The sequence below is a fragment of the Gnatocerus cornutus genome, chromosome 2, assembly GCF_029298725.1.
Source record: "Gnatocerus cornutus isolate USDA-ARS CGAHR chromosome 2, icGnaCorn1.1, whole genome shotgun sequence".
NCBI lineage: Eukaryota > Metazoa > Arthropoda > Insecta > Coleoptera > Tenebrionidae > Gnatocerus > Gnatocerus cornutus.
Genome location: NC_142234.1, coordinates 9,234,510 through 9,261,703, shown reverse-complemented (window position 1 = coordinate 9,261,703; position 27,194 = coordinate 9,234,510). Strand labels below are relative to the sequence as shown.

Sequence of the window (27,194 nt, the reverse complement as noted above, 5' to 3'; positions counted from 1 at the left end):
GAAAATTAAATTACCAAGCATTTGAACAATAGGCAATTCTTCATATTTCGTAATGTTGTTACCACGCAATAAACCTAATATTTTAAATGTTTTCCAACTCAGATTTGTTAATTTAAAATCAACCACAATGATTCACGGTTTTACCGTTCCACCTGCAAGTCCACAAAGGGATTTTACCTGCAAATATCCAAATAAAGGAGTGGTTAAAGAGGAAAAAAGACCGGAAATAATTATAATGCATGCAACGCCATTTTTTTTCAACTTTTCGAATTTGAGAATGTAAATTGGACTCGCAACTGACCCCAATTTTCACAGTAATAATAACAATAATTGCAAAACAAAAAATGCACGTTCTGCATTTGGAAATAATTGTCGGACATATACAGAGTGTCTGAATTTGCATATTCTAATTTAGTTATTTCCATTCAGCTATTCTCATGAATGAAGCAGTTTAGAGCTGTTAATTTATCTAAAAGCAGCAGTTCTAGTTTGAGTGTTGAACGAGTTCTCTTTTTCTTGTTTACCTGCGTTTGTTTATTTCAATTGTTCAATTGAAAATATGTCAACAACACCACAGGCTATTACGGAAAAATCTTAGGAAATATACTAAAATTTGACCTGAACTGATCAAAAACCGTAATTTGTGGGCAGTATTTAGCACCTTAACTTTTTCTAAGAATAGCCGCAAATGATGGAAATGATCGAAAAGAATCCTTAGATGGTTTTCAGTGAAAGCATTGATTTCGGCTAAATTAGTACCGAGCGTCATCAAATCCATGTGTTTCCCTCTGTATATACGCATAATTGACAAAACGCTCCTACCGAGGTCAGTGTTTTATCTACCAGCAGTACTACAATCAATAAGCTCAGATGATATCTTCTCTTGGAATTTATCAGGCAGCCTCTTTTTCTCGTTCTGCCACCTCGGTTCTAGTCTAGTGGTGACGCATTCACACACAGGACTGAATCTCCTGCTGGCGTCGATCCTGCTTCTAATCTGCAGTGAGCTTTCGGACATTGAACATAGTAGTGAGACCATGTGAAGTCAGCATAAGCTCAAAGTGGGTGTTTTTAAATTTTTATTTTGTTCAGGTAAGATTGTTAATTCCCATTAATAACTATTGTCGTAATCGTTCCTTATCAATAAGATATGGATTTCATTATTAGTTTTTCAATTATTGTGCTAGATTATAGTTAGTACATCAAGTGCTTCAACAAAAGAAGGTACGTGCACTTGAATTCATCAATTTTTTTAAACCGTCATTTCTGTTTTTAAATTTTTGTTACTCGTAAATATTTGGTGGTCATAACCGTGGGCTCTCTTATCACTTTACAACGTGGGTAATGATATGTAAGCAACTTTAATAAGCTTTAATTGCGTTTATTTCTGTTCAAAGTTAATTAGTTTACGATTAGTTAAAATTGTAAATCGCGTGGTAAGTCGCAGTGCGAAAATTAACTTTTAAAACAATTCATGTTCCGTGGCCCCCACTGGTGAGTGTTAATTGTTAATATTTGCGTCAAGTTTTGCGCAAAAGGTGTAACATTCAACAGTTAAAATTGGATTTCCAAGGCTTTCACCAAAATAAAAATTGTTATCTTTATGGAGTCAAAAACGAAGAATTGCCAACATAAAGTGGGAAATTTTGCACGATAAACTGTTGCGGAATTGACGAAATAATGGCTATGAATTTTTGACAAAGGCATCAATTTAAAACAATGCTTGCAATACTGAAATATCTCATATTTTAGATTAGGTAAATCAGTTTGAGAAAAATGAACCGATTCTTTCTTGTGGAATGCGAAATAGGTGTGATATGTTTGTCCAATAAATTTGTGATAAGTGAAGTAGAAAAACAAAAATTTCAAAACATGAAATAGCTTAGAAGAAAATTGAATGTACAAGATATAGAAAATTTTCAAATAAAGTTAAGGTCCTTTACCTTGATTGTATGTAAAAAATTGTGTAAATTTGGGCAAGCTTCTAAAGAAAGGATACTAACCTATTCAGACATTTATTTATCACTGTTTTTGACTCGGGGTCAGTTTATTAAACAATTTTACATAAAAATAAAAAATGGAACCACGATAGAATGATTGAATTATAGCCGTTGTAATATTTTTAACCCACAGTTAGGTTACCAAAAATTCAGAACTCTTACAGTTTCAAAATATTTGAATTTTTTATTAATAACTAAAATTTAATTTCAAATTTTAGCCGACAAACTCTAACTGCACATACAATAAATAATTTCATATTTTCCCTAACGTGCTAACTGATATACTCAATATTTATTTATTTATTGATTTATTTATTACATTTATTAACTGTTACAAAGAAAAATTTACTACGCGCTTTGCAATTATTTTTTTAGATTTCGATAAACATCAGATTTTTTCTATTAATTGTCAAGATAAAAGTTTTATCCAAGAAAACATCAGTTTAATTGATTGAAAATTAGATATAATTAAGCAAGGAACCAGAACATGGATAAATACTCTGTTTATCTAAATCTTGAGACCCATTCATAACAAATTTTCCCAGGTCGGGGACTAAGAGATAAATTTTAAAGTTCCGCTAATAAATCATAAGGATAATTCAGAATCATCATTTGCAATTCTGATTCAAAGTTCTAGTTCAAGACACACAAACTCCGATTTTCCTGTTTTGTCGTGATGTTCGTGATGAAGTAGTCGCATTCTTCTCGAGATTATCATTATTGATAAAAAATAAGTTATCATGAAAACTGACACAATTGAATTTAGAACGGGATCAAGTTAAAGGTCGATTCAGAAGCAATCGTAACTCTTGATTGCAATGGGAGGCAGAAATTACATTTTACATAAGATGCAAGATAAAACTTTAGAAATAATTATTAATTGTGACGTTTTTAATTAATGTGATTTTTTGCAACGGCTAAACAGTTACTGCAATTCTTTACGTAACTATTGTTAACGTTCATTAATGAGTTTAATACGATTTAATCCGTTTGAATCAATAAAATTACATAACTAATGAAAGTACATAAAATCCAATTGCATTTTTTGGCTTAAAAGTGTACCAAAAAAATTCCTACAAGACTCGATAGTTGATAATGATAACTTGGTAATAAAGCAATAAATTTGACATGAGTTCAATATTAATTAATCTCATCGTCATAAAACTTTCCGGGGCTCTTACAATCAGTCATTATAATTAATATGGGACGTGGAGTCAATATAAATAGCACAAAATTGTTCAAAATCGTCCTTAACCATGACACAATCTACATTGGCTGTTTTGTAAAGTTGCGTAAAACAGTTGTAGCAGTTCTTGTGGTATTGAAACTCGTCTTACATTTATGGTGTTGTTAACACTGAAGACATTGACATTGACATTCGGAGTGTTGAATAGAGCAGCATTTTCAATGTCAAAAATTATTACAATAATTATAGATCGTGAAAAAAACAAAACGATTTTAAATGATGTTAAGCACGGAGATTGAATATTATGAATACGACAAAGGAAATGTGTCATGTTATTTATTTTCAGTTATGCAATTATGGTGCGCTAATGTCTTGTTATTACTACATTTGAAATTTGCTAACTTGTATTAAAAAGTAGAAGCATTACTAAGTGAAAATGAAACTGCAGAGTTTTCTTCATGGAGACTCTGAGTTTTCACAGGAAAACAAACAATAATAATTTTATTGTTCATTTAGGCAAACAACACTTTAGACTTGATCTGATACTAGATAACAAAAAGATATTGAGATAATTTAAAAGATAAATAAATATATACGACCGATGTCGGTTAGAGATTAGTGACTTTCATTAAAACCATAAAAACAGTGTAAGCTTTTTAAACGTACTAAACTATTTTGACGATGGAAATATGTAGACTTATCGTAAAGAAAATGATAAAAACAAAAATGATTCGTTTGTGTTGGTTGAGTCTAGTTGCAATCCTAGAATATTGAAATTTTAAACGCCGAAAGGTAAAAAACTTGAACCCCTTTTTATGGAAACACCTGTTGTTTAATTGGATTTAATTTTTTTTTAAAGTATTCAATAAGTTTATTGTAATTATCAAATTCCTTGGTTCATACTCATCTGTCCGGTTTTTCTCCGCACCATTGTACCAAACGCACTGAACCAAAAACTTCGCAAAACCTCTTCATAGCTTCACACATTGTTTATTGTACCATGAAATGGCAATCAGGTTTATTAAACTCTTTTATCCTTTGGACGATTTTAATCAACCTTATAAATAGACACAAATATATCAATAACAAAAGTAATACATCATCTGTAAACACGATAAAATCCAGGGATAATGTAATAAATGTGACAGCCAAACCACCGATAAATATGGACTACGTTTTATTTATGATCCCTAATTATTTTTTCACAGTAATTAATGAATTTTCATAGAGGTGTGTCTTTTATCAAGAGATTATCGGATGACGTTCACACTTCATTATTTTTGTTTCATGAATGTCAGCCTTATAATGTATTGCTTTTATTAAGCTGGATTGAACTGGCAAACAGAAAGCAGAGATAAGACACGATGACAAATCAGTTTACTCATAATTGGGTTTCTGGAAACTTCTTGTTTTGTTTTAGCAATGTTAGGTTCTTTGAACTTTGATCATTTGAAATGTTGATTTTCGCGGATTATGGCTAGTAAAATTTTGTGTAAATACATACATACCTACTTCAATGACATCAGCTGAAAAACCTCCACAAATGTTATCGGAAACTAATTGATAAATCAAACACAATAATAGTTTGTGTAATTCTAAGAAAACCAATCACATTTTGATAAATTTAATAAGTACTATTATATTTTTAACTAAACTCAAGCACAGCCATTTTACGAATGCAATAAAAATTAAATATATATGTAGCTATAATGTAGCTATAATGTAGTTTCTGAATATAATAAAGTAGATACAAGTCTTAAACCATCCATTAAAAAAAAAAGATTTAAATTCCATTAAGTTCGAATACTGTATTTTATCTCTCGATAATAACATAAGTGGTTGAGATTTTTACGCGAGATTTAATCAGCATAATTTTTCTTTCTTTTTAGAATGACAGCAACAAATAGTAGCAACCTCGTCGAAACCAAAGGCAAAAAGCTGCCTCAATACCTCGCTGCACTTTCAGGTAACGCTCTCAATCTCATCACCCATTTTCTTAAACTACAATTTTTCAGTATGTTTGGGTTCTGTGGCTGCTGGTACCGCCCTTGGATGGACCGGCAACATCACCAAAGCTGCATTAGCAGAAGGCCAACTTAACGATATCTACGTTGATCCTGATAACGACTACGGATGGATCGGTTCTTTCATGACTCTTGGAGCTATGTTGATGTGCTTCCCAATTGGGTTTATTTGCGATTTGATTGGTCGTAAATACGCTATGCTCCTTACCATCATTCCTTTCTCCGTTGGATGGCTACTTATCATCTTTGCAAACTCCACCGGGATGATTTTTGCAGGAAGATTCATAACAGGTTTAGCCGGAGGTTCGTTCTGTGTTTCCGCTCCATTGTACACGAGCGAAATCGCAGAGAAAGAAATCAGAGGAACTCTGGGAAGTTACTTCCAATTGTTGTTAACCGTTGGAATTCTTTTGGCGTACGTTTTGGGATCTGAACTCAAACCACAAATTGTCTCAATAGTTTGCGCTATTGTACCGCTTGTTTTTGGAGTGGTGTTTTTCTTTCAACCCGAAACACCTGTCTATCTCATGAAGAAAGGAAAAGACGAAGAAGCTAGAAAGGCGTTGAAACGTCTTAGAGGTGATCACTACGATGTTGATAGAGAAATCTCGGAAATAGCAGCGACACTTGAAAAAGACAGAGCGTTAAACATTTCTTTCTTCGAGTCACTGAAAAAGAAAGCTTCCAAAAAGTCGCTTCTTATCTGCTTCAGTCTCATGTTCTTCCAACAATTTAGTGGAATCAACGCTGTTATTTTTTACGTGGGTGACATCTTCGATGCTGCCAAATCTAGTCTTAGCTCCAGCACCGCCACTATTATTGTGGGAGTCATGCAAGTCGTTGCGACATTCGTAGCATCCCTCGCTATTGATCGATTCGGAAGGAAAATTCTCCTCATTATTTCTGCTTCTGTAATGGCTTTATCAGGAATAGTTCTCGGGATCTACTTCTCCCTCAAAAATCGAGAAGTTATTACTCCAGACGAAGTTGACAGTATAAGTTTCCTTCCAATTTTATCTCTTTGCATTTTCATTATCGTGTTCTCTCTGGGTTTCGGTCCCATTCCATGGATGATTGCAGCAGAACTTCTACCGGCAGAAATTAAAAGTAACGCTAGTTCAGCTGCTGGAACCTTCAACTGGTTGTTGGCGTTCATAGTCACGAAATTTTATGGTGATTTGAGCAAAGCAATTGGTGCTGATATCACATTTTATATTTTCGGTGCATTTTCTGTACTGGGAACAATTTTCATATTGTTTGTGGTTCCTGAGACAAAAGGAAAGACGCTTGAAGAGATCCAATTATTGTTGGGTGGAGAAGAAGAGAAGCCAGTTAGTCAAGGAATTGATAATAAGGGCTTTAGTAGTTAATTTAAATTAAAAGAGTTGAACTCAAAGTGTCCAATTAGCTCTAAGATTTTGTAAAAATTGTTGATATTCTTTAATTTGTTATATTTGTACTTACATTGGCTACTACTATTGTGGGTGTTCTAGTCACACTTTGTTTCAGAAGCAATAACTACTGAAAAGTGTAGTTTTATATTTCAAACAATAAATATTTTTAAAATTAAATGCTTTGTTTATAAGAAAAGTGATATCCATAGATAAAAAGTTTTCGTAGAAAACAATTTAACACATAAAAATGAATTACTGCAGTTGCCACTAAAGTAAGAGGGGATTTTTTTTTTTAAATTAAAGTAAATTTAGTAATTGTGGGAGAACCTGAAAATAGAACGAATTTAAATTAGATGATTACATTAGTTTACATTTTTTTTGTGCAAACAATAAAACCCAAGTTTTGTTTGTTTAATTTTCAGCCATAAAAAATAACATGTCAAGATTTTGGGGTATGACAACAATATGATAACATTTAGTTCTTCAACATTTATAAGTGGTCAATCACAATAAATTAAAATGAGTTAGTTAGCTCTCCATACAATTCTGTAATTGGCACAATTTTTGGCTTAAGACCAATAAAAAAGTTATGCAGGAAGTCGAGAGCTCGATTTCTTTTATTTTGTGCATTTTTGTTATCAACATCTAATCAATTAATTCTTTGAGCATAACTTAATTTAATTATAATTCACTTAAAGATGTATCCAACACCTAACAGTTTTGGACATCTAGACAATGAATGCAGAGTTACGATCGAGTTGTTAAATTGGATGCGTTTTTTGCATTTTGATGAAGGCAATGCCACCCAATAAAACGAATTCTTTTTGGGATTCCATTCCGTTTTCTCTATTTTGTTATAAAAAAGGGTGGATCTTTAATAGAAAATTCCTAAAAATATTTCTCTTTTGCTCTAGAAGTTTGGAATTGGGTACAACGATAATTCAAATTACCAAAATTATTACTTTTTTATTTTTTGGAATTTTTGCTGTTCTTTCTTCGCACTAAAATGCCGTTATTAAAAAGTAGTATTAAAAAAACTTATATTCTAATGCAAAAGAAACCGTAATTACTCAATTGTTACTGCATTATTAAAATTCAAAAAATCCACAACTAGGTAAACTTTAAAAATATCACATACATTTTTTTCCTTTACCACTTAAGATTGCAAAATTAAACAAATACCTACTTATAATTCTGCAACAACAGCAATCTGTGTTACTGATAACAAAAATTCGCAATTTTTCCTACATTATTAACCAAGAATGCACCTACTTTATATTCAAAATGGACCCTTAAAATTTTCGAAATATTTGTCATTGGCGTTTTTTGCACGCCTCTGAGTCATTCATATATAAATAAACTTCCCCTCAACTCGTCTTCAGTTGTCACAAAATGATGAAACTTACTGTAATTTGGGTTTTTTGTGTTTTAGTTTTGGTTAACATTTTCGCTCATGGTAAGTACTTACATTATATCAAAAACTCTCTGACATTCATATTTTAAAGAGCACTCTCATGGTGAACATCATTCAAGACAAAATGATCATCGTTTAAAGCATCATGAAATAAAAGCTCGCCATAGTGTGGGACATGATCATCTGAAAGAGCACCACGCAAAAGAACACCTTCGGCATCATGCTCATGTGAAGCATGCTCATCTAAAGCATCGCGACAATGACCAAGATCACAAGAATGTTACAACTGAACAGAATAGTACTACAAGCGCCCCGAATACTACCACAAGCGACCATGATAATAGTACAAGTGACCACAGTGTTACCACTGAAGTAAATAACGTTTCAACAAGTGAAAATAATGGTACAAATGACCCAATGACAGGTAACCACGGTAAGCAACCCATACCAATGTTTTTTTATGGCGTAACCTTTTTTATTTATTGCAGGTTGCCTTGTTCTTAATCTCAACACTTCTTCAGGAACTGGTGATGTTTCTAACCCTCTTTCTGGAGTAGGTCTTCTGATCAATTATAGGATTCAAATAGTGGTTCTTATTAGCGACAGAAGAAAAGAAGCTGTGCTATTTGACTACCAGTCTAGAAGAGGAGTGTCTCTTACCAACATATCAGCACGTAACATCACCGAATTCTTGTCGAATTTGCCGTCCCTGAGTAGTTTACTTCAGGGTGGCGGACATAATGCGACTTTTAACCTTTCTTCAATTCCTGCTAACACTTCAAGAGAAATTCAACAAATTCTAAAAGGGCTCAATTCTGATTATCATAGTTTTGCTTCGTTCTTGAACGAAACTTTTTCTTTGTCTTCAGTTCTTCAACATCTACCTAAAGCAGCTTCTGATTTCCAAGGACAGATTCCGGGTGATTTAAATTCGGTCCTCGACCGACTTAGACGTATTGGTTGTTTCTTAGGACAAATCGGGAACCGACTTGGAAACAATAGCTTGAATTTAGAGAGCCTACTGAACCAGAATTCTGGTCTTGGGGTGTTTTCTTCCATCGTTAAGCAGCTAGGAGGAAACTCCTCACAAGTTTTACAACCAGCGTTGCAATCAGCTGAAACATTTCTTTCAGTAATCAGTGCTTTGGGTAGAAACAATCCTTTCGATTTGTTTGTTCGAGCTTTTTCACAAGTCGTGCAAGCTTCGTCTGGTAATTCTTCGCCGCAAAACCTAATTAATTCGTTGATTCAATTGTATGGTAACGGAGGAAATCTCTCTTCCATTCCTCAACAGTGGTCCAGTATTTTCAGAAACTTTATCAGCACAGTGCATAATCAAACCGGTGGTAACACGTTCCCAGGACTAGATATATTGCAACAACTGGCTAATCGCAATTTTTCGATCAATGGTAACAACTTTACGAGCACCTTCGACATTCTAAGAAACGCAAACTCTTCTTCCCCTATTGATTCAATAGTTCAAGTTCTTTTTTCATTATCCTCTCAATTCTCGCCTCAAGTGACCATCCCAAGTTTGATCTCCCAACTGATATCTTTGGCTAACAGTTCCTCCAGCTCGGGTAATCAAACTCTGACAAATCTCTTCCCTAATTTAAATTCATCTTCCAACCAAGGAGGTTCCGAAATTGTCCAAGACTTCCTCAACTTAATTCGAGACGAAATGAAGCTCTATGTTGATGGTGCATCTCTTTTTGGTTCTGTTCCCTCCACATTTTTAAGAGTCATTCTTTGTTCCGTGAATTCGGCAGTATCGAGGTCCTCTGGAGGAAACTTATCCTTGTTACCCCTTCTTGGTTCAAATATAGGCTTACAAATTCTGCAACAAGGAGCACAACAATTTGCACATTTTCTACCTAATGGTGCCGGCGGTCCTTTCAGTTTTTTCGCTTCGATTCCTGGTACTTTCTTAAGTGGTGCTAGCAGTTTCGCACATATTGCAACTTCTATTGGTTCTAACATAGCACATGCATTTGGAAATTTTGGACAATTAGGAGGTGCAGGAAAGTCCCACAGACATCTACACGGTAATATGCAGAATGAATGATCATTGCTGTATTAAATGTTATGTTTTAGGCAAGGAAAGAGGTCATGGAATTCATTGATGTTTACGATAGTACAATGTTCTGCTCAAACTAAATTATAAAAAAATAAAAAAATGCAGCGAGAATTATTTTTATTTAATAAGATCTATAAGACGAAATTGTGAGAAAAAGTTGTATTGTTGGTTGTATTCTTAGATTGTTCTCTTTTTATTAAATTTGTTGTAAATAAGTAATTTACAAGGCAGCCAGCGGTTTATTCTAAATTGTTTCTGTATAAAATGAGTGATTTTTGTCTTTTTTGTATCTTCTTGTAACTGTAAATGATTTGTTCTTGATAATAACATTTTCAAAAAATATTATATGTTGAAGAATCTAATCTCACAAAGTTACAAAGAATTATTAAATTGGTGGATGCGCCGGGATAAATACATGTGTACTATTGGCGACACCGAAATGTAAACGACTTTTTCGTTGTCATGGATTTTTCTCTGAATTTCCATAATGTAAATCAGACTTTGAGCAGTGGCGTTCTTTTTGATTTTTCTCTAAACACTAAAAAAAACACGCTACGTTTTATGGAACGCTATTTCGTTAATTGCCAATTTGTTAAGTCAATTCAAGGAAATTAACATGTATCTTTTTTTTTAATTGTAACTATTATTAGGAGCACAAACAACACATCAGTTTGTTTGTTTGTTTAGGTATAATTTAAGTTTGATAAGGTATAATAAAACTACTTGAAAACGACAACAAAAACATATCCATAAGTTGAACTAAATAAACTGAACGTTAGGTAGGTATACCTATTTGTTATTCAAATAAAATTTCTGAAAATATTGGTCCCTATATGCAGGTATTGATAAAATGTAACGTAATGTTCTGTAATGTTATAATTTTTCTGTTAAATATATCTATTAAAAAAATTGCTCTGACGTCAAAGTTGGGAATACATCAAATTTAAATATTAAGAATAATTTAAAAGGCCATAAAATTACATTTTTCTGTCCTTACTAAACATTCTAGGTATGTTACCTATTTTTTTCCAAACAGTGAAATATTTACAAGCGTATCAAAGCTTATCACTGATAGTCAGAGTCAGTTCATATGTCTTTTCTTTTTATATCTTTGTATCAAAAGTTATAGTTATTATTATAAATGAAAACCACAGACAAAGCTTGAAATTAAAATTGATTACAATAAATTCATAAATTATCAGCTTAGGTCGTTAAGTTGCTAAGTTCATTTTGAATTTTTTTAACCGAGGTCGAGAAACCTTAATGTTTTACGTATTTGTCGTCAAATCTACGATTTAAAAATTTGAGGAATGAAAATAGAATGTTTCTTAATACTGAAATAATAACACATAAAAGGATTCAACGCTGTACCATTATGTTATCCTTTTTGTGAAATTGAAAACGCATTTTGTTCAAAAATGGACTTAGCAACTTAACAACTTAAACCGACGAAATGTAGAAAGTCCACTCAATCAACCGATATTTTATTGTTTTCAGAACAAAGTTCAGTCTTTTCTATTTTAAAGATTTGTCTTCTAGTGGATTTAAAAGAGAAAAGCTTGAATTCTGTTGTGTAAAAATTTGAAGTCCTAAAAAAAGTTAACATGAAGTAGAAAATTTAACATGGGAATCCTTATGGCCACTGTTAAAAAATCATTGTATGCAAAAATAGACTGCTTTTTCCAAGAACAAACTTTCTCATTTGTTCCGAAAAGGCTTTATTCATGTACTCAAATTTGTTTTGACCCTACATTAACAAAACAAGAACTTTTGTTTCTCTCAAAAACAGAATTTTTATATTAACTAAATTATTTCTAACAACATTATTATAAATAGGTTTTGTTGCAGGTAATTTTTTATATGAAAATTAAATTGAAATTGTTGCAAATCTACTCAGAATTCAAAATTCAATGTTAAAATGCATGCCATGATTTTGTTAAAGCTCCTCACAATTAGTTATTCATGTGATCGTTTGTCCGCTAATTAAATATCAGCAATGATCAAATTAGTTGCGGGATTAACTATTAAATTATTGTAAAAAAGACCCATCTGCTTTGAATTGTCTTTCGATGCTAATAATGTTTAAAATAAAGAAACAGAAGTTTCATTTTCGTTCTTCCCTAATTACAGTAGGGAACAAAATGAAAAAAATTGCCTCCACGACTAATTTTGATGAATTTCTATCTATTCTATCGAATATCAACATAAAACAAGTCCAGCGCATACAGAATTTTTTCTACGAAAAAGCACAAAAAGCCAATTTATACAGTGTCTTCTTTTCTCTGTAACTTTTACATTTTTCAGAATAAATTTAAAAAGTACGTTTTTTAACTACGTTTTAAGATAAATATTACAATTAAAAAATCATAAGTGTCGCAAGAGGCACTATCTACTAAAAAATATGAAATATAAAGTATAGTCATGTGACACCTCTTTTGAAAGAAAATTTAATTGTCTATTTGACGACCAAACAAAAACAATTTTTATTCCCGGTCGGAAGATTTTTTGCTTAGTTAGCGCGTTTGCTGTTGGAACAGTTAGTTGAGTTTACTGGTTAGATAAACAAAACGGTAAGTACAAAATCTAGAACGATAAGTAAACATTTTAAAATAGTCATTAAAAAAAAGATTTATATACATTCTCATACCGAAAGGTTGCGTTTTCAGGAATTATTGAAGAACAATAAAATTAATGTCAATTATTTGTAACATTTTTAGTTTTATAAAAATAATCGAAATTTGTCTATCGTGCAAAAAATATTACAAGCATCACGAACCGTTAAGGACTATACCGATCTCAGACAATAATTGGAGTTGTCGCTGCGCTCCTCCTCCATACAATTGTCTTCAATCGGTAAAGTGTTCTTACCGTTCTTAATACTTAATATACTATTTGAACCAGATATTTTTATCTACATTTTGTTGCAAATACTTACCCTTATCGAAATTTCCAATATTATGTAAATTCTACAAAACAACATTACTATACTGCCCTTAAAATTTAATCTCCTCGGTATTCAAGTCCCGTAAACGATAATAACCATTATGCATTTTCCACTACAAAAAATTTCCTTGTTTTTCTACATTTCTTAGTTATCACATTCTTCCAAACAACGATAATAAAAAAATTCAAAACGGGCACTAAGAAAATGCAATACTATCTTATGTGCAAAGAATGTGACACATGAAAATAATTTCTCAACATTTCCCGAATATTTTTTATAGAAACTACGTATGACGAAGTACTTTTTGACCTATATAAATGCAAGCAAGTCGGCAATCTGGTAGTTCAAAATGAAGCAACAATCCATTGGAATAGTGCTCTGTGCGCTCTTGCTGACAACTTTTGGCCATGGTAAGAATATTGGTCTTTATCTAAAAAATTAGTTTAAACTTTTTTGTAGATGTCTTACATCGTCATCACGATTCTAACTCAGCCAAACTGTCACATTATGCCCGACACAAGGCATCTCATTTGACTAGGCACAAGTCGAAGGCTAATGAGAACTGCCAAGTAGTATGTCCTACCGATCCAGGTAAAGTTAGCATTCGTTACTATAACGAACTATTGTAATTTTTGTTAGGAGCTGGAACTTTGACTATTGGAGTGAAAAATGGACTATTATCAATCTACAACGAAACCGTTAAAATTGGCATCACGGTTGACGTTAATGCTAGTTTCGTTGGAGTCTTCAACGGTACCGGAGGAGGCTACATCATTGACCTAAATAGCAGAAGGACAGTTGAAGTAACCGGTCTCTGGGAACAAAACGCCAGTTTTAGCGTCGCATTTGGTATTCTCTCTGCTTCGGGACTAAAAGGTTTAGTCTCCAAAGGTCACAGTGTTAGTGGATCTGCAGCTGCTGTGGTAATTCAAGCAGCGCTTGTGGCAGTAAGCAGCGGAGAGTACAGCGTTTCTGTAAACGATTCCATTGATGCTCTCATTGAAATTAGTAACTCTTTGGTCGTTTCCCTAAAAGGTGTCTACCAAGTTATTCAAACTGGAATCTTCATTTCCCGACGAGTAACCCTCAGAAGAATCGTCGAACTTATTAAAGGCTTTTCTAGCGTCGTTACGAACATTGAAGGTGGTGTTAATGTCCTCATTGAACACAACGTCCAAATTTCCCTCAAATTCATCTTAACTGCAAGGTCGTCGTTCCAGATCGCTGGTTATATTTGGGAACAACTTATTGGTGCTGACTTGGAACATATCTTCCACAATCTTAACTGTCCTGCTAACATTTTGCAAGTCATTGCAGGTCTTGGAGGAAACTCCACAGATGGTGTAAATGGTCTTGTTACAGTCCTTCTAGAAATTGTTTGGTTGGTTCATCACAGCCCCAAAGGCAATGTTAACAAACTCGCAGAATATTTGATCGAATTCTACAGTAGCAAAGATACATCTGTCAGTGAAGAATGGAAAGCTGCTGTTGACGGTCTCTACAGCTTGATCGTTCGTCTCAATTTGACCAAAAAATTGAAAGGCGTGGTAGAACTTTTAGTTAAAATCCGTGAAGGAAAATGGATCGAGGAAGGTGTTAATATTTCTCAAATCATCGCAATTTTGACTACTTCGAAAGATGGCGACTCTTTGAATGCCATTGCTCGCGTTTTAGTACATCTTCGTAGATCGATCTCCGTGGAAGTTGCAGTTATTAAGTTAGTTCTCCATTTCGTTAAACTTCTTGCAGTTCGAGGAGGAGCTAATTTTGTTGGCTTGTTTGCTGGTGTCAAAATCAGTGCTCAGTATCAAAGCTCTAGTAATGCTTTATTGCTAATCCTCAGAAATATTAAAGTTTCGACCCTTCTATCAGGTAATGTCGTACAAATTCTTTCACGATTGGATGTAATCGGCCAAGTTATTGTCAATATTAACCGTTCTTTGAAAGTTGCCAAGTCTTCTGTGACTGTTGCATCGGCATTTAGAGCTAGAGTCTCTGTAAGGTTTGTCTTGGAAATACGCGATTTTCTTGTATGGGTTGTGCGAAGTGGCAGTAGCGGAAGCGAATCGACCACAGAAAGTGGTAACGATAGCACTTCTGGAGGACAAGGATCTTCAGGTAGTAGCTCCGGCAATGAAACATCATCATCTGGAGAGGGTAGCAGTGGCAACAGCACTACTGAAAGTGGAAGTGAATCGACATCATCTTCTTCTTCTGGAGGAGGTAGTTCTGGAAGTAGTACTGGAAGTGGAAATGGCAGCAACGATAACGGAAATGGAAACGGAAATGGCAATGGCAACAGCAATGGTGATGGTAATGGTAATGGAAATGGAAATGGCAATGGAAATGGTAATAAAAACGGAAACAGCAACGGAGGAGGAGAAAGCGGAGGTGACGATGGCAACTCAAGCGGAGAAGGAAGTGGAGGTGGTAATTCAAGCGGAGGTGGCCACTCAAGCGGAGGTGGCAACTCAAGCGGAGGTGGTGACGGAGAAGCGAACGGAGGCGGCAGTGGAGAAGCAAGTGGAGGCGGTGGTGGAAACGCCAGCGGAGGCGGTAGTGGAGGAGCCAGCGGCGGAGGTAGTGGAGGAGCAAATGGAGGAGGTAGTGGAGGAGCCAGCGGAGGAGGTAGTGGAGGAGCCAATGGAGGAGGTAGTGGAGGAATAAGCGGAGGCGGCAGTGGAGGAGCAAATGGAGGAGGTAGTGGAGGAGGTAGTGGAGGAGCCAATGGAGGAGGTAGTGGAGGAATAAGCGGAGGCGGTAGTGGAGGAATTAGCGGAGGCGGTAGTGGAGGAATTAGCGGGGGCGGTAGTGGAGGAATAAGCGGAGGCGGCAGTGGAGGAGCAAGTGGAGGAGGTAGTGGAGGAGCCAATGGAGGAGGTAGTGGAGGAATAAGCGGAGGCGGCAGTGGAGGAGCAAATGGAGGAGGTAGTGGAGGAGGTAGTGGAGGAGCCAATGGAGGAGGTAGTGGAGGAATAAGCGGAGGCGGTAGTGGAGGAATTAGCGGAGGCGGTAGTGGAGGAATTAGCGGGGGCGGTAGTGGAGGAATAAGCGGAGGCGGCAGTGGAGGAGCAAGTGGAGGAGGTAGTGGAGGAGCAAACGGAGGAGGTATTGGAGGAGCGAGCGGAGGAGGTAGTGGAGGAATAAGCGGAGGCGGCAGTGGAGGAATTGGGGGAGGAATTGGGGGAGGAATAAGCGGAGGTGGCAGTGGAGGGGCAAGCGGAGGTGGCAGTGGAGGAGCAAGCGGAGGCGGCGATGGAAATTCCAGCGGAGGCGGTGATGGAGGAGCTAACGGAGGTGCTAATGGAGGTGCTAATGGAGGAGCTAGTGGAGGGGCAAACGGTGCTGGCAGCGGAGGAGCTACCGGAGGCGGTGATGGAGGATCAAGCGGGGGCGCTAATGGAGGAGCAAGTGGAGGTGCTAATGGAGGCGCAAGCGGTGATGGCAACGGTGATAGTAACGGCGGTGGATCTGCCAACGGTTCTGCTAGCGGTGGTGGATCTGGCAGCGGTAGTGGTGGCGCAAACGTATCAGTTACTGGCGGCGCCGGAGGAGATGGTGGCGAAGGTGGTGACTCTTCAGGTAGCGCCGGAAGTTCAGGAAACAGCGGGAGTGTAAGTGGCGGCAGTGGCGGAGGTAACACCGTTGGTGTAAGTGGTAACAATGGAGGAAATGTAGCGCAATCAGGAGGTCATGGAGGTCAAGGAGGAGCCGGTGGCGCAGCAAGTGGGTCTTCCGGAGATGACCGTCACAAAGGAAAAGGTATGCATACAAATTAGTCCACAAGGTATTTATAGAAATGTATTGCAGGTAAACATGGTCATCACGCAAGACATCTAAGACAGCTTCATCATTCCCAAGAAAAGTATCATTCTCAGGAGAAGCATCTTGCCCATGAAAAACACCATTAGACGGAAATGCTACTATTGAAAAGAGATAACTAATTTTGTATTATTCAAATGTAAAAATATAAATAAAAATTATGAGCAATATTCTTGGGTTGAAAACATTTTTCGGAGACTGCTTAAGTTTAACATTTTTTAAAATAATGAAACAACTGAAATGTGCTTGAAAATAAAATGAATAATCTGAAGCAGTGGCTATTTTTTATTGCAAAACAAATTAATATTAGCAATTCTAGGTCATTAGATAGATAAGTTCCGAGCAAGTTCGTTAGCAAAAGCTGATAGTCTCGACTTTATCTAATTCGACCAGTTACTTTCATTATTTATACTACTTGTGTATATTTGCAGAAAAACGAAGCTATTAAAAATAATGATAAATGACAATGCGAAGTAATAAAATTGTCAAATTATGGCAACTTAGTTGTCTAGATCTGATAACCAGAACCATTTAAGTTGTTACAATAGTTAAAAATATACACCAACCCGTATACTGTATTCATTTCATAACCTGTTAAATAGGACAATGAAGTTACAAACTTTCTTTTTTACGATTCTTTGCGTTCTTTATTCCTCAGGTATGTATCTTTACATTTATTTCTAAACTAAAAAATTCTAACCCCTACATAGATGCCCAAACAACCCCGAGAGCCCGTGTCAATCAAACTTCTGGTAAGCCTACATATAATGTTTTCTGAATTTAACATATGTATTTTAAAGGGCTCGTGTTCACATCAAACGCCACTAGCAACACGCTATCTATAGCAAACACTACAGCAGCCACAGCCGGTGCCTTTCAACCCAAAGCGAACCTGAGCTCGATATTTAACGGCAATAATGGAAGCGCAATCATTTATAATTCACAATCCGAAACTGGAGTGTTCATCCCCGGAAATTTTTCGAACACAACCTGGAATTCTTCAGCACAAAACTGGACCAACTACATCCAAAACTTGAATTTGACCCATCAGTTCATTATAGGACGCACAAACGGTTCCACCTTTAATAAATTTAATGTTTCTTCAGCAGTCTCTGGCGAAATTTCCAGCGCCTTGTCTAGTTGGGCCCCACAGTATCCACCCATCCCAGATCCTTTTGCCACGTTTGCGAACACTTCTACTTCAATATTAAATCTTTTCAATGGACCTTTGAATGGGTGGCTGACTCTCATAGGCGACAGAGCATTTATTATGGCTTATGACTACTTCTGGATGAATGAATTCTTCCACGGTTTAGAATCCTTCTATAACAGTATCAATGGTGGAATTCCTTTTCTTTTAAACAGAGGTTTCTTTTTTAATCCGATTTGGGCTTTCAATGCCCGTAATGGAATCGAAGCTTATTTGGCGCTTCTTCAAGCACTACGATCTTCCTCCAACTTACCCACTACACTAAACGCAAACTTGTACCAACCACCGTTTCTACCAAGAATGTTCAATCAGCTCGGAGGTAACAGCTGCAGAGGAGTAAATGGTCAACTAAGAGCAGCTTTCGAAAGTTTGTCTTCTAGAAATGCAAGTTGTGATCCTGAAAATAATGAGTCTGTCAGGAAAGACTTAAATCAGTCTGTGAGTGCGCTCAACAACGCTTCAAGAAGACTTGGACCTAGATTTAGGGGATTGAGGAATTTTGCTCGACAGTTAAGAAGAAACGAAAGAGAGTAATCGTTCTTACTGTTTTCATGTTAATGTCACTTATTTTTAATAAAGTTATTGTCTAATAAAGAAAGTTTTTTAACAAACATACTCGTTGCAAATACATAACAGTCCTTGTTTGTCATTTAAGTTTTAGTCATGTATTTATGTACATCAGAATGTGACCCTAAATTACCTGCAAGGTCATTTTAACATTGCTATAATTAAATTTTAACTTTAATTTCTATAATTTGGTAGAGTTATTGCAAAATAGGAAAATGACAACAATAAAAATTCGCAGAACCCAATTCTTGTCAGACAGCTTGCAATAACAGCGGTTTTTAATTGATGTCGGCATTGGTGTGGATTTTAGAAAGGATTTTCCATTATTCTGGAATAATTCGATGTATTTTTCTTCAACAGTAAGCCACATTCGCGCAGCTTAGGCTCTTCCCCGGTCACCTCATAATTTTGCACTTGAGAGATAGATAGCAAAAATGTGAAGAAACGTAAAAACCCAAATCCCAAATCTAATACTATAAGTGGTAGGTACTCCCAGAAACTATACACGTTTACAACTGTAAAATAGAGTTTATTAAAGATGTTCGTTTTCGTTGTGACCCTTCAATAAGCCTAAAGTTTCTTTAATTATAATTTTATTCGTGGGAGGCTCCATTTTCATTACAATCTCTAAAACTTCTGACATGTTTGTTTGGTACAGCCGCCATTCACCATCAAGAATGCTCATCAAAAGTCTGACCAAGTACTGCAGAGAATTTTCTAATTGTAATTTTTTTATAGTATTCAACAGATCTTGAATACCACCTTTCCAGTTTTCTTGGACATCCAAACTTTTAGTTATCGGGTTACTACTATACTTAATTAAAGCATTTTCCACGTTTTGTGGCGAACTTTCATTAAACTTAAATTTCATAATTTCCGCAATCACATAGACGTAGCCGTCAAAACCATAGTCTACTTCACCACTTAGCTTCGCTAAAAGTGTTAAAAAGCGATTTTGACAATTTAAAGCTTTTCCAAAAATTTTTCCAACATCCAGTTTTTCGTGGAGCTGTTCCAAGAAGTACATCAGAACGTGAAAACCACTTTTCTCGGTAAAAATTTTCGCCATGTCTAATGTCACATTGTTTTTTTCCAAAATCGCCATTCCTCCTTCAACTTCCTCAAAAATTCCTCCAATGCCTTGGTACATCCCAATCAACCACTTAAAATCTCCTCGAAATGGAGTATTGAAAAGTCCTGCGACGCTGGAGAATGTGCTCATAGACGTCTTCAAACAATCACTTGTAATCTTAGAAACGTGTAGATAATTAGCTAATCCTTCACAACGCGACTTGTAATCTTGACTCATGGGGGCTAAAACATTTACTATTTCGTCTGAAATTTCTTCAGTGATTGACGATGCATCAAATCGAATACCATGAGTTTCTGCATATTGATACAACTTAATTTGCGGCGGTAAATTTCTGAAATAGTCTTCGAAACTTTTTTTTTCACTATACCAAGTTATACCAGAACCCGGAGGAATAAACGCAGAGATTCCGGTTTCATAGTTGAACACAAGAGCAGCACCGGTTTTCCCGTTGTATAAAGAACTGATATTGTACGAGTAATCCAGAACAGGAACAACGGCCGCTGTTTTGTTGAAAGCAGAATGAATTTTAGTTTTAGGGTTAAAAAGCAGGGCGAGATGATCTGCAGATAGTACAATAATTATCAAGTTTGATTTCTAGTTGGAAAATTATACCTGAACTTGCAGACTCAGAGGTTTCACAAGAAGATCCCGAATCTTTAAAAAGTTAAGTTTATACAAAATATCAGAATCAGTATACGTACCATCCGCAAAAATACAACTAAGGATGGCGTAAAGTACAACACACTGTTTCTTCATATTGACCCACCGAAAATTCACGGGAAGTGTTGAATGAGTGCTTATTTATATCAACTAATTTACACATTTTTAACTTTTTTACATATCTAAAAAATAATGTGTCTTTAAATAGATATATTATGCTTAACGATGTTTTAATGCGGTTTTTATACAAACTTTCCTTCCCCCTGCGATATTTGAACTCTGAAATACAGTATGTCCCCGGATTGAGTTCACAAGAGGGAAAAAAAGTTTATTTTCCATTTTACCAAAAAATGACAAAGGAATAACATTTTTTGCTTATTTCAAAACAGATAAATCTGCAATTAAAATTTCAAAATTAGGAGGTTGTACTCTTAAAATTAATTTTTTCATTATTTTTATTTATTATATTTTGTACTCGTATTTAAATAATAGCAGGTTGTGGATTCACAATATCAAATAGTGCGTTAAAAATTAAAGAAAAATTTACCCAATAATGTTGTAAGTATTAAAAAATTGGAAAAGAAATGCAATTGCATCCTTAACAATAATTGAGAAAATTCGAAACAGTCTTAGAGAATTACGAGTTAGAATAGAACTATGTGCTTAAACAGGTAATGGGTCAATCAAATAGTGGAAACTAGTTTAAGTTAAGGAACAAATTTCATTCCTATGACATTTTTTGCAAAATTAAAAATTAAAAAAGTTCTTCGTTATTTTTTGTTTTTTTCGATTTTAAGAACACAGCTTCATAATATTAAAGTTTTAATTAAAGATTTATGTATTTTAAATTAAGCAAAAAATATTATTCCTTTGTCATTTTTTTGTAAAATGAAAAATAACGTTTTTTTTCCTCTTTTGAACTCAATCCGGGGACATACTGTATATTTACTTATTAACATAAATATAATAATAATAAAAAGTACATTTACCTATAATAATTTGACTATTTTTAAAGTATAAATAAATAATAAGTCAAATACTTATATTAACGCCTAAATAGAAAAAATATTATAAAGCACTCATTTCATAAGGCATGTTAAATAAAACTTGTGCTTTAATGGACAATTTTTGAACACCTTTTATTAAAAGGAGGAAAACCTTTTCATTATTGATTACTCCTAATATTAACACTTGACTGAAATTCAAAATTTTTCACTTAACATCTTTTTCCGTACATTTAAGTTCTTGCATTTCTTTATCTTTTCTGGTGACACTCCAACTTTGTTCTTCCCCGGAAATAAAAATAAGACAAAAAATCCCGGCAAATACACTAACTGCAACCAACATCCAAAAAATGTACGTCCATTGTTCAAAAACTTGTCTTTCTCGTGTTACATAGGCAACAATTTTTGTAGTGAGGTACCCAAAAATGCATCCTGGAACTTGACTGATCCCGTAGATTGTTCCAGAATAAGATGGAGCGATATCAACGGGATTTGTGTGGATTCCTGGCGTAGCGAAACCCATTAAACCTAAAGTTCCTGAGAAAACTATAATTGATATAGTTCCTAGATAACCCCAAATCGCTTGAATAGTAAAAAGAAGACTTGCTCCGAAAAAGAACGACACTGTAAAGAATTTTCTTATGTTTGTTGTTGAAAACTTCTTGGACTGAATTAGTTTGTCAGCAACCACAGCGGATGATATTGCCATCAAATATCGTACTGAAAATTAAAAAGGTAATAGAAAACTGTTGGAGTAAAAACTTTACCTAGATAAGGAAAACTTGAAAACCATCCATTTTCTTTGATATTGAAGTGAAGAATTTGACTCATATACGTGGGTAGTTGGTTAAAGGCTATAAAAAACACACAACAAAGGCCAGAGTTTCCCACTATAATAGCCCAAACTGGACCTGACATAAAAATTTGTTTCCACGGAGTTAAAGGTTCGTTAGTGGAAGATTTTTGAACCCTTACTTCCAGCATAAGTTTTTCTCTCTCTTCTGAGCTGATTCTAGGGTGTTTGTCCGGCGAATCGTAAACCAAATAAAACCATAACAAAGACCATGTTGCTGCTATACTTCCCGTAACATAAAAAACACTCGGCCACCCACAGTACGCGATAAGATACCCACAAACAGGTAATGTTATTGCAACTCCTAAACAGCTCGCCGCCATATGCGACATAAACGTCGATATATTCTCCGGTGCAATCCACTTAGCAGCCAATGGACCTGTGGAAGGCCAGTGAATTCCCATTGCCACTCCAAGGAAAAAACGGACAAATACCAGCCATCCATGACCTAACTGAGGGGCAATGGGTGTGAGCAGTGTTAAGATGCTGCTTAAACCTATTCCTATTCCTACAACTATTTTGGTGCCATATTTTTCGGAAAAGCGTCCACCGGGAATTTGGGTTAAAATATAGCCCCAAAAGAAATAACCCAAAATATCGTTTTTCTCCGCTTCATTCCACTGGTAACGCGGTGCACCATCACTTGAATTCGAACCATTTCTTGTTACCATTTCAACTATTGTTATAGAAATATTGACTCTCAGCATGTGGTGAATCATAAAACCCAATAAGGTCATCAGAGTTAAAACACGTTGACAGGTAAGGAATTCTATAATAAATTAAAAAGTATTTGGATATAGATATTTATAGGGTTTACCTGATTTCGCCATGGTTATACTAAAACTTGAACATGAATCGTCACGTGAAATTATATCTACAGAACTGCTATTTATTCATTAATCTTTTCTATTGTTACTGGTTTTGTAAAGAATGACTTACACAAGCAGGCTGCATCTAAGGATTACTTGTTACTTTTATAAAAATGAAAAATTTTCAAAAATGAGATAACGGAGTTTGATGATGAAATAAAAATTAAAATAAATTGAAAATTGTTATTTGACAGTAATATGTAGCTAAATAGTTAAAAACTGCTCAAGGCTAAAACAAATTTTACAAAATTTTTGAGTTTGAAAATTAACGGTGTAATAAAAACAATGCATGAGGTTGATAACACTAGTTGTAACATATGTATAGGTAAATAACGACAGTTCCATTTGCACGTGTTTAGAACAGATACGTACTATGTATCGAATACGATAAAAAACATGCGTTAATTATATTATTAAAGATATAAAATGAAATATTTATTAGATTTACAAAAACAATGTAAACCACTTATACAAGGTGTTTATAAATGTTTCTAGCATCAAGCGTGGCTTTGGAATTCCTGTCGTACACTATTTTGCCGCTTTGTTTTCATGGTGAATATCTAACTATCAGCAAAATTATTTATAATGTTAGTTACTTCAATGACGTTTTAGTTACGGTTTTGTGCCCAAGTTTTCGATTTTGAGGTTTTAAACTACAACTAGAACAGTTTATTTCTTAAAATTTACTTTGCTTCATGTTTGAGGTTAACTGCAAATGTCAGTTGACAAATCTAAACCCACATTTGTAATGAGCGGCAAATTTCTTTGACATTTCAGAGCCACCCTTGATGCTAGAAACATTTATAAACACCTTGTAGTTCTTGGTAGGCTGGGCAACAAGTTTTTGTTTTTTCGACGAAAAAAAACCGAATATACAGGTGCCCCAGAGAGCAAGGGAGAGTGCCGACAACAATACAAAAAAAATAACAACCAATCATAATAGACCATTTCAAAATAATAATGATTAATTTATAAACCAAGTCAATCAATAGATAGATTTAAGATAAAAAAAGTCACTAAAGGGTCAATTCTAATTCAGTGCCGCAAATCGGTTACGCACCGGCAAAGCTGTCAAATGCAAAATAAAATGAAGCACAGGGCGCTAAAGCATTGTCGAGCGTCAATATTTTTTCAAACATGGGGTAGACAAGTAGTTGAGGAAACGACTTGCATCATCTCATGCTTGTAGTGCTAACCAATTAAGCAAGATTCAACTCCAAAATTTGGCTAAAATGAAGCCGAATGACAAATGCCGCAATATCCATGGTAACCACGGTTTGTTTACGTTAACGCAAAATCGAATTAGAATTAGGCCGTTAGTTGCTAAAAGAAACCCTTTTTACGGCCGATATGAATGTAGTAAAAATAAAACAAAATCACAGCTAAAGATCCAACCTAGCTGTTGGTCTCAAGCATTTTACTCCTATTTGCGATGGTTTCAGAGTAGAGCCTCGCACTGTCATATACTTCAGGGAAGTCGGCCTTATTATTATTATTATATTATTATTATTAGCGGTTCACTTCTTGACCGGGATTTCCTTCAATTCAGGTTGGCACTTTCATGGTAATTTTTGAATATTTCGTAAAATTTTATGGACAGACAAACTCCTAGTTTTAGGCCCATCAATAAATCTCTCTCGAAGAGATTTGACCAGTGTAATTTATGATATTATGTGATAATCAGAGCCAAAGATTTGTCTTTTAAAAATGTATTTAAATGACAAAAAATTAAAAACCTTGGACAAACAAGTTTGTAAAGATCAGGAATGATGTTCAAAAATGTATTAAACTTAACACTGGATTGTGTTTAAATTTAAAAAAGTATCAAACTTTACAAAAGCTATGAATTAAGCAGGAGGCTGAATCTGTCCCTCACTTTGTATATTTGAGAATTTTGATGTAGCATTTTAATTTACTGACGCAAATCCACCAATTTTTTATGTTATGTTCTACTGTCTAGTGATGCACCGACGCCAAATTTGTTGGCAACGAGCGTAGATTTTATTTGACATGAAATACAATACGAACACCAACTAAAATTAGTATATGTTACAAGAAAAAAAATTGATAAATTTTCTTAACATAAATTACGCAAAAAACTTAACCGCATTCGACTGACTACCTAAACACTAAAATTTAAAAAATGTAATAGAAAATGGCTGGTACGGAAATTTTATTATTTCAATGTTAACAACCAGCAAAGGAATTCACTTTGAAAACTATTCCAGTTTTGAAACCGCTAATGCCAAATCTGATTGACAGAGTTTACTTATACAGATAAATAAGTCAGTTTTCAAACAATACAAAGAATACAGTACTATAGACAATAATTAATTGATATTAAGAGTCATTTGTAAAACGTTAAATTATGATTAAAACTGCGTCTATAAACTTTTTTATCAATTCTGTTGCTTTGTTAATAAAGAAACAAAAATCCTCTTACCCTCACCATTCCAACTATAAATTTCAATTAACAAACAAGTATATTTCCTTGCTCCCAACTATTTAAGCAAACAACTCAACTCAATTGATCAGTCCGATTATATCTTTGTACTTAATTAAAGCCAAACACATGTGACGTCCCAAAATGCAAATCTCTTCGTCTCTCAACCTTAAGACTACCCCAAGAAGTCGAATCTATCAGTACCTTGCAGCTCTCACAGGTAACCAACACCCTCACACCTCCACCCCGCAAATTTACACCTTTTTTCAGGAACCTTAGGTATAGTTTCCAGCGAAATGCACTATGGATGGCCGTCACCGGCACTCCCAATTCTCAAAAATGGAACCTACAAAATCTACATTGGAGAAACAGAAGGGTCATGGTTAGCAATCATGCCTTTAATTGGTGCCATCTTGGGCGCCATCATGACGGGGATGGTTATCGACACACTAGGACGCAAAAGACTAATACTCTTTTCTTCAATTCCGTTCTTTGTATCCTGGTTAATAATTGGATTGGCTGAAACATCTATTCTTCTACATGTTGCGAGGTTTATTGCTGGGTTAACAGATGGGCTGTCTTTCACAGCTGTGCCCATGTTTCTGGGTGAGATCGCGGAACCAAATATTCGAGGATTGTTAAGCTCTCTGTGTCCAGTTTCTATAGTTGTGGGACTTCTTCTAGTGAATATAATTGGAAGTTATTTGGACATCTCCACAGCTGCTTATATTTCCTGTGTCATCCCTGCTATTCTCTTGGTCACTTTCGTTTGGATCCCAGAAAGTCCCTATTTTTTGTTAATGAGAGGACGCGATGAAGACGCTAGGAAGAGTCTGGAAACGTTTCGAGGCACCACCGACGTGGACACAGAACTGGAACGGCTTTCTAACGCAGTAAAGGAACAAAACCAGAAGAGAAACGGAAAGTTCTTGGATTTATTCACTTGTCCCAGCAACCGCAAGGCTGTGCTCATCGCGTTGGGACTTCGTAGTGTTCAACAGCTAACAGGCATCACAGCCATCACCATCTACTGTAAAAGAGTCTTCATTGAATCTAACACGTTTCTATCCCCGGCCATCGCCACCATCATCTACTTCAGTGTTCAGTTAATTTTATCAGCGGCATCATCACTTCTGGTAGACTTCTCCGGACGAAGACCTCTCCTTATTATCTCTTTAATAGGTTCGGCCATCACTCTTCTCATCAATGGCACTTATCTCTACATAAAAAACTGCACTGACATCGAGACGAAAAACTTTGACTTCATGCTCTTAGTGGCACTGTTGGCTTTCATCATCATCTTCAGCGTGGGCCTCCAGACGATTCCGCTTCTCATCATGTCGGAAATGTTTCCAACAAATGTTAAAGCCTTCGCTTTGTGTTTGGCTGACGTTTATTTCAGTGTTATCGCGAGTGTTATTTCTCAGTTTTTCCATGCTACTAGTACTGCTTTCGGAATGCATGTTCCTTTCTACAGCTTCACAGTGTGTTGTGTTTTCGGTTTATTCTTCATCATTTTCTGCGTCCCTGAAACAAAGGGACGTACTCTGGAAGACATACAGAAGTACTTACAAGGAGAGATCAAAATGTAGTCAAGGACCAATTAATTGAATAAATTTGTTTGGAATTTTCCT

At 35.3% G+C, this 27,194-nt stretch overlaps 7 protein-coding genes across 9 annotated transcripts; 5 read left to right on the top strand and 2 right to left on the bottom strand.

Moving 5' to 3' along the window:
- Window positions 1-1,000: 1,000 nt before the first annotated feature.
- nebu (solute carrier family 2 member nebulosa) lies at window positions 1,001-6,781 on the top strand. Of its 3 annotated transcripts, none has more exons than XM_088030510.1 (3): window positions 1,001-1,092; window positions 5,076-5,152; window positions 5,202-6,781. In XM_088030510.1, the coding sequence occupies exons 2-3, from the start codon at window positions 5,077-5,079 to the stop codon at window positions 6,578-6,580; spliced, it is 1,455 nt and encodes a 484-aa protein (XP_087886636.1). In that variant the 5' UTR covers window positions 1,001-1,092; window position 5,076; the 3' UTR covers window positions 6,581-6,781. The 3 variants fall into 3 exon arrangements, with proteins under 3 accessions (XP_087886636.1, XP_087886637.1, XP_087886639.1); XM_088030511.1 differs by lacking the exon at window positions 1,001-1,092 and adding an exon at window positions 1,139-1,224; XM_088030513.1 differs by lacking the exon at window positions 1,001-1,092 and adding an exon at window positions 1,390-1,494.
- A 1,194-nt stretch (window positions 6,782-7,975) lies between these two features.
- Window positions 7,976-10,206, top strand: LOC148178747 (uncharacterized). The gene is made up of 4 exons (XM_088030496.1): window positions 7,976-8,060; window positions 8,110-8,451; window positions 8,507-10,063; window positions 10,113-10,206. Exons 1-4 carry the CDS (start codon window positions 7,997-7,999, stop codon window positions 10,139-10,141), a joined length of 1,992 nt encoding a protein of 663 aa, XP_087886622.1. The 5' UTR covers window positions 7,976-7,996; the 3' UTR covers window positions 10,142-10,206.
- Window positions 10,207-13,337: 3,131 nt separating this feature from the next.
- Window positions 13,338-17,031, top strand: LOC148178746 (uncharacterized). Its single transcript, XM_088030473.1, has 4 exons — window positions 13,338-13,449; window positions 13,499-13,630; window positions 13,679-16,801; window positions 16,850-17,031. Exons 1-4 carry the CDS (start codon window positions 13,389-13,391, stop codon window positions 16,948-16,950), a joined length of 3,417 nt encoding a protein of 1,138 aa, XP_087886599.1. The 5' UTR covers window positions 13,338-13,388; the 3' UTR covers window positions 16,951-17,031.
- Window positions 17,032-17,338: 307 nt separating this feature from the next.
- Window positions 17,339-18,686, top strand: LOC148178745 (uncharacterized). The gene is made up of 3 exons (XM_088030521.1): window positions 17,339-17,519; window positions 17,572-17,613; window positions 17,662-18,686. Exons 1-3 carry the CDS (start codon window positions 17,468-17,470, stop codon window positions 18,603-18,605), a joined length of 1,038 nt encoding a protein of 345 aa, XP_087886647.1. The 5' UTR covers window positions 17,339-17,467; the 3' UTR covers window positions 18,606-18,686.
- Window positions 18,687-18,870: 184 nt separating this feature from the next.
- Window positions 18,871-20,520, bottom strand: LOC148178744 (uncharacterized). The gene is made up of 3 exons (XM_088030532.1): window positions 20,433-20,520; window positions 20,344-20,385; window positions 18,871-20,291 (listed from the first exon to the last, which is right to left on the bottom strand). Exons 1-3 carry the CDS (start codon window positions 20,485-20,487, stop codon window positions 19,171-19,173), a joined length of 1,218 nt encoding a protein of 405 aa, XP_087886658.1. The 5' UTR covers window positions 20,488-20,520; the 3' UTR covers window positions 18,871-19,170.
- Window positions 20,521-21,386: 866 nt separating this feature from the next.
- Window positions 21,387-23,064, bottom strand: LOC148178743 (sialin-like). The gene is made up of 2 exons (XM_088030518.1): window positions 22,163-23,064; window positions 21,387-22,115 (listed from the first exon to the last, which is right to left on the bottom strand). The coding sequence occupies exons 1-2, from the start codon at window positions 22,983-22,985 to the stop codon at window positions 21,604-21,606; spliced, it is 1,335 nt and encodes a 444-aa protein (XP_087886644.1). The 5' UTR covers window positions 22,986-23,064; the 3' UTR covers window positions 21,387-21,603.
- A 2,581-nt stretch (window positions 23,065-25,645) lies between these two features.
- LOC148178742 (facilitated trehalose transporter Tret1-like) lies at window positions 25,646-27,189 on the top strand. The gene is made up of 2 exons (XM_088030517.1): window positions 25,646-25,780; window positions 25,831-27,189. The coding sequence occupies exons 1-2, from the start codon at window positions 25,705-25,707 to the stop codon at window positions 27,150-27,152; spliced, it is 1,398 nt and encodes a 465-aa protein (XP_087886643.1). The 5' UTR covers window positions 25,646-25,704; the 3' UTR covers window positions 27,153-27,189.
- The last annotated feature ends 5 nt before the right edge of the window (window positions 27,190-27,194 follow it).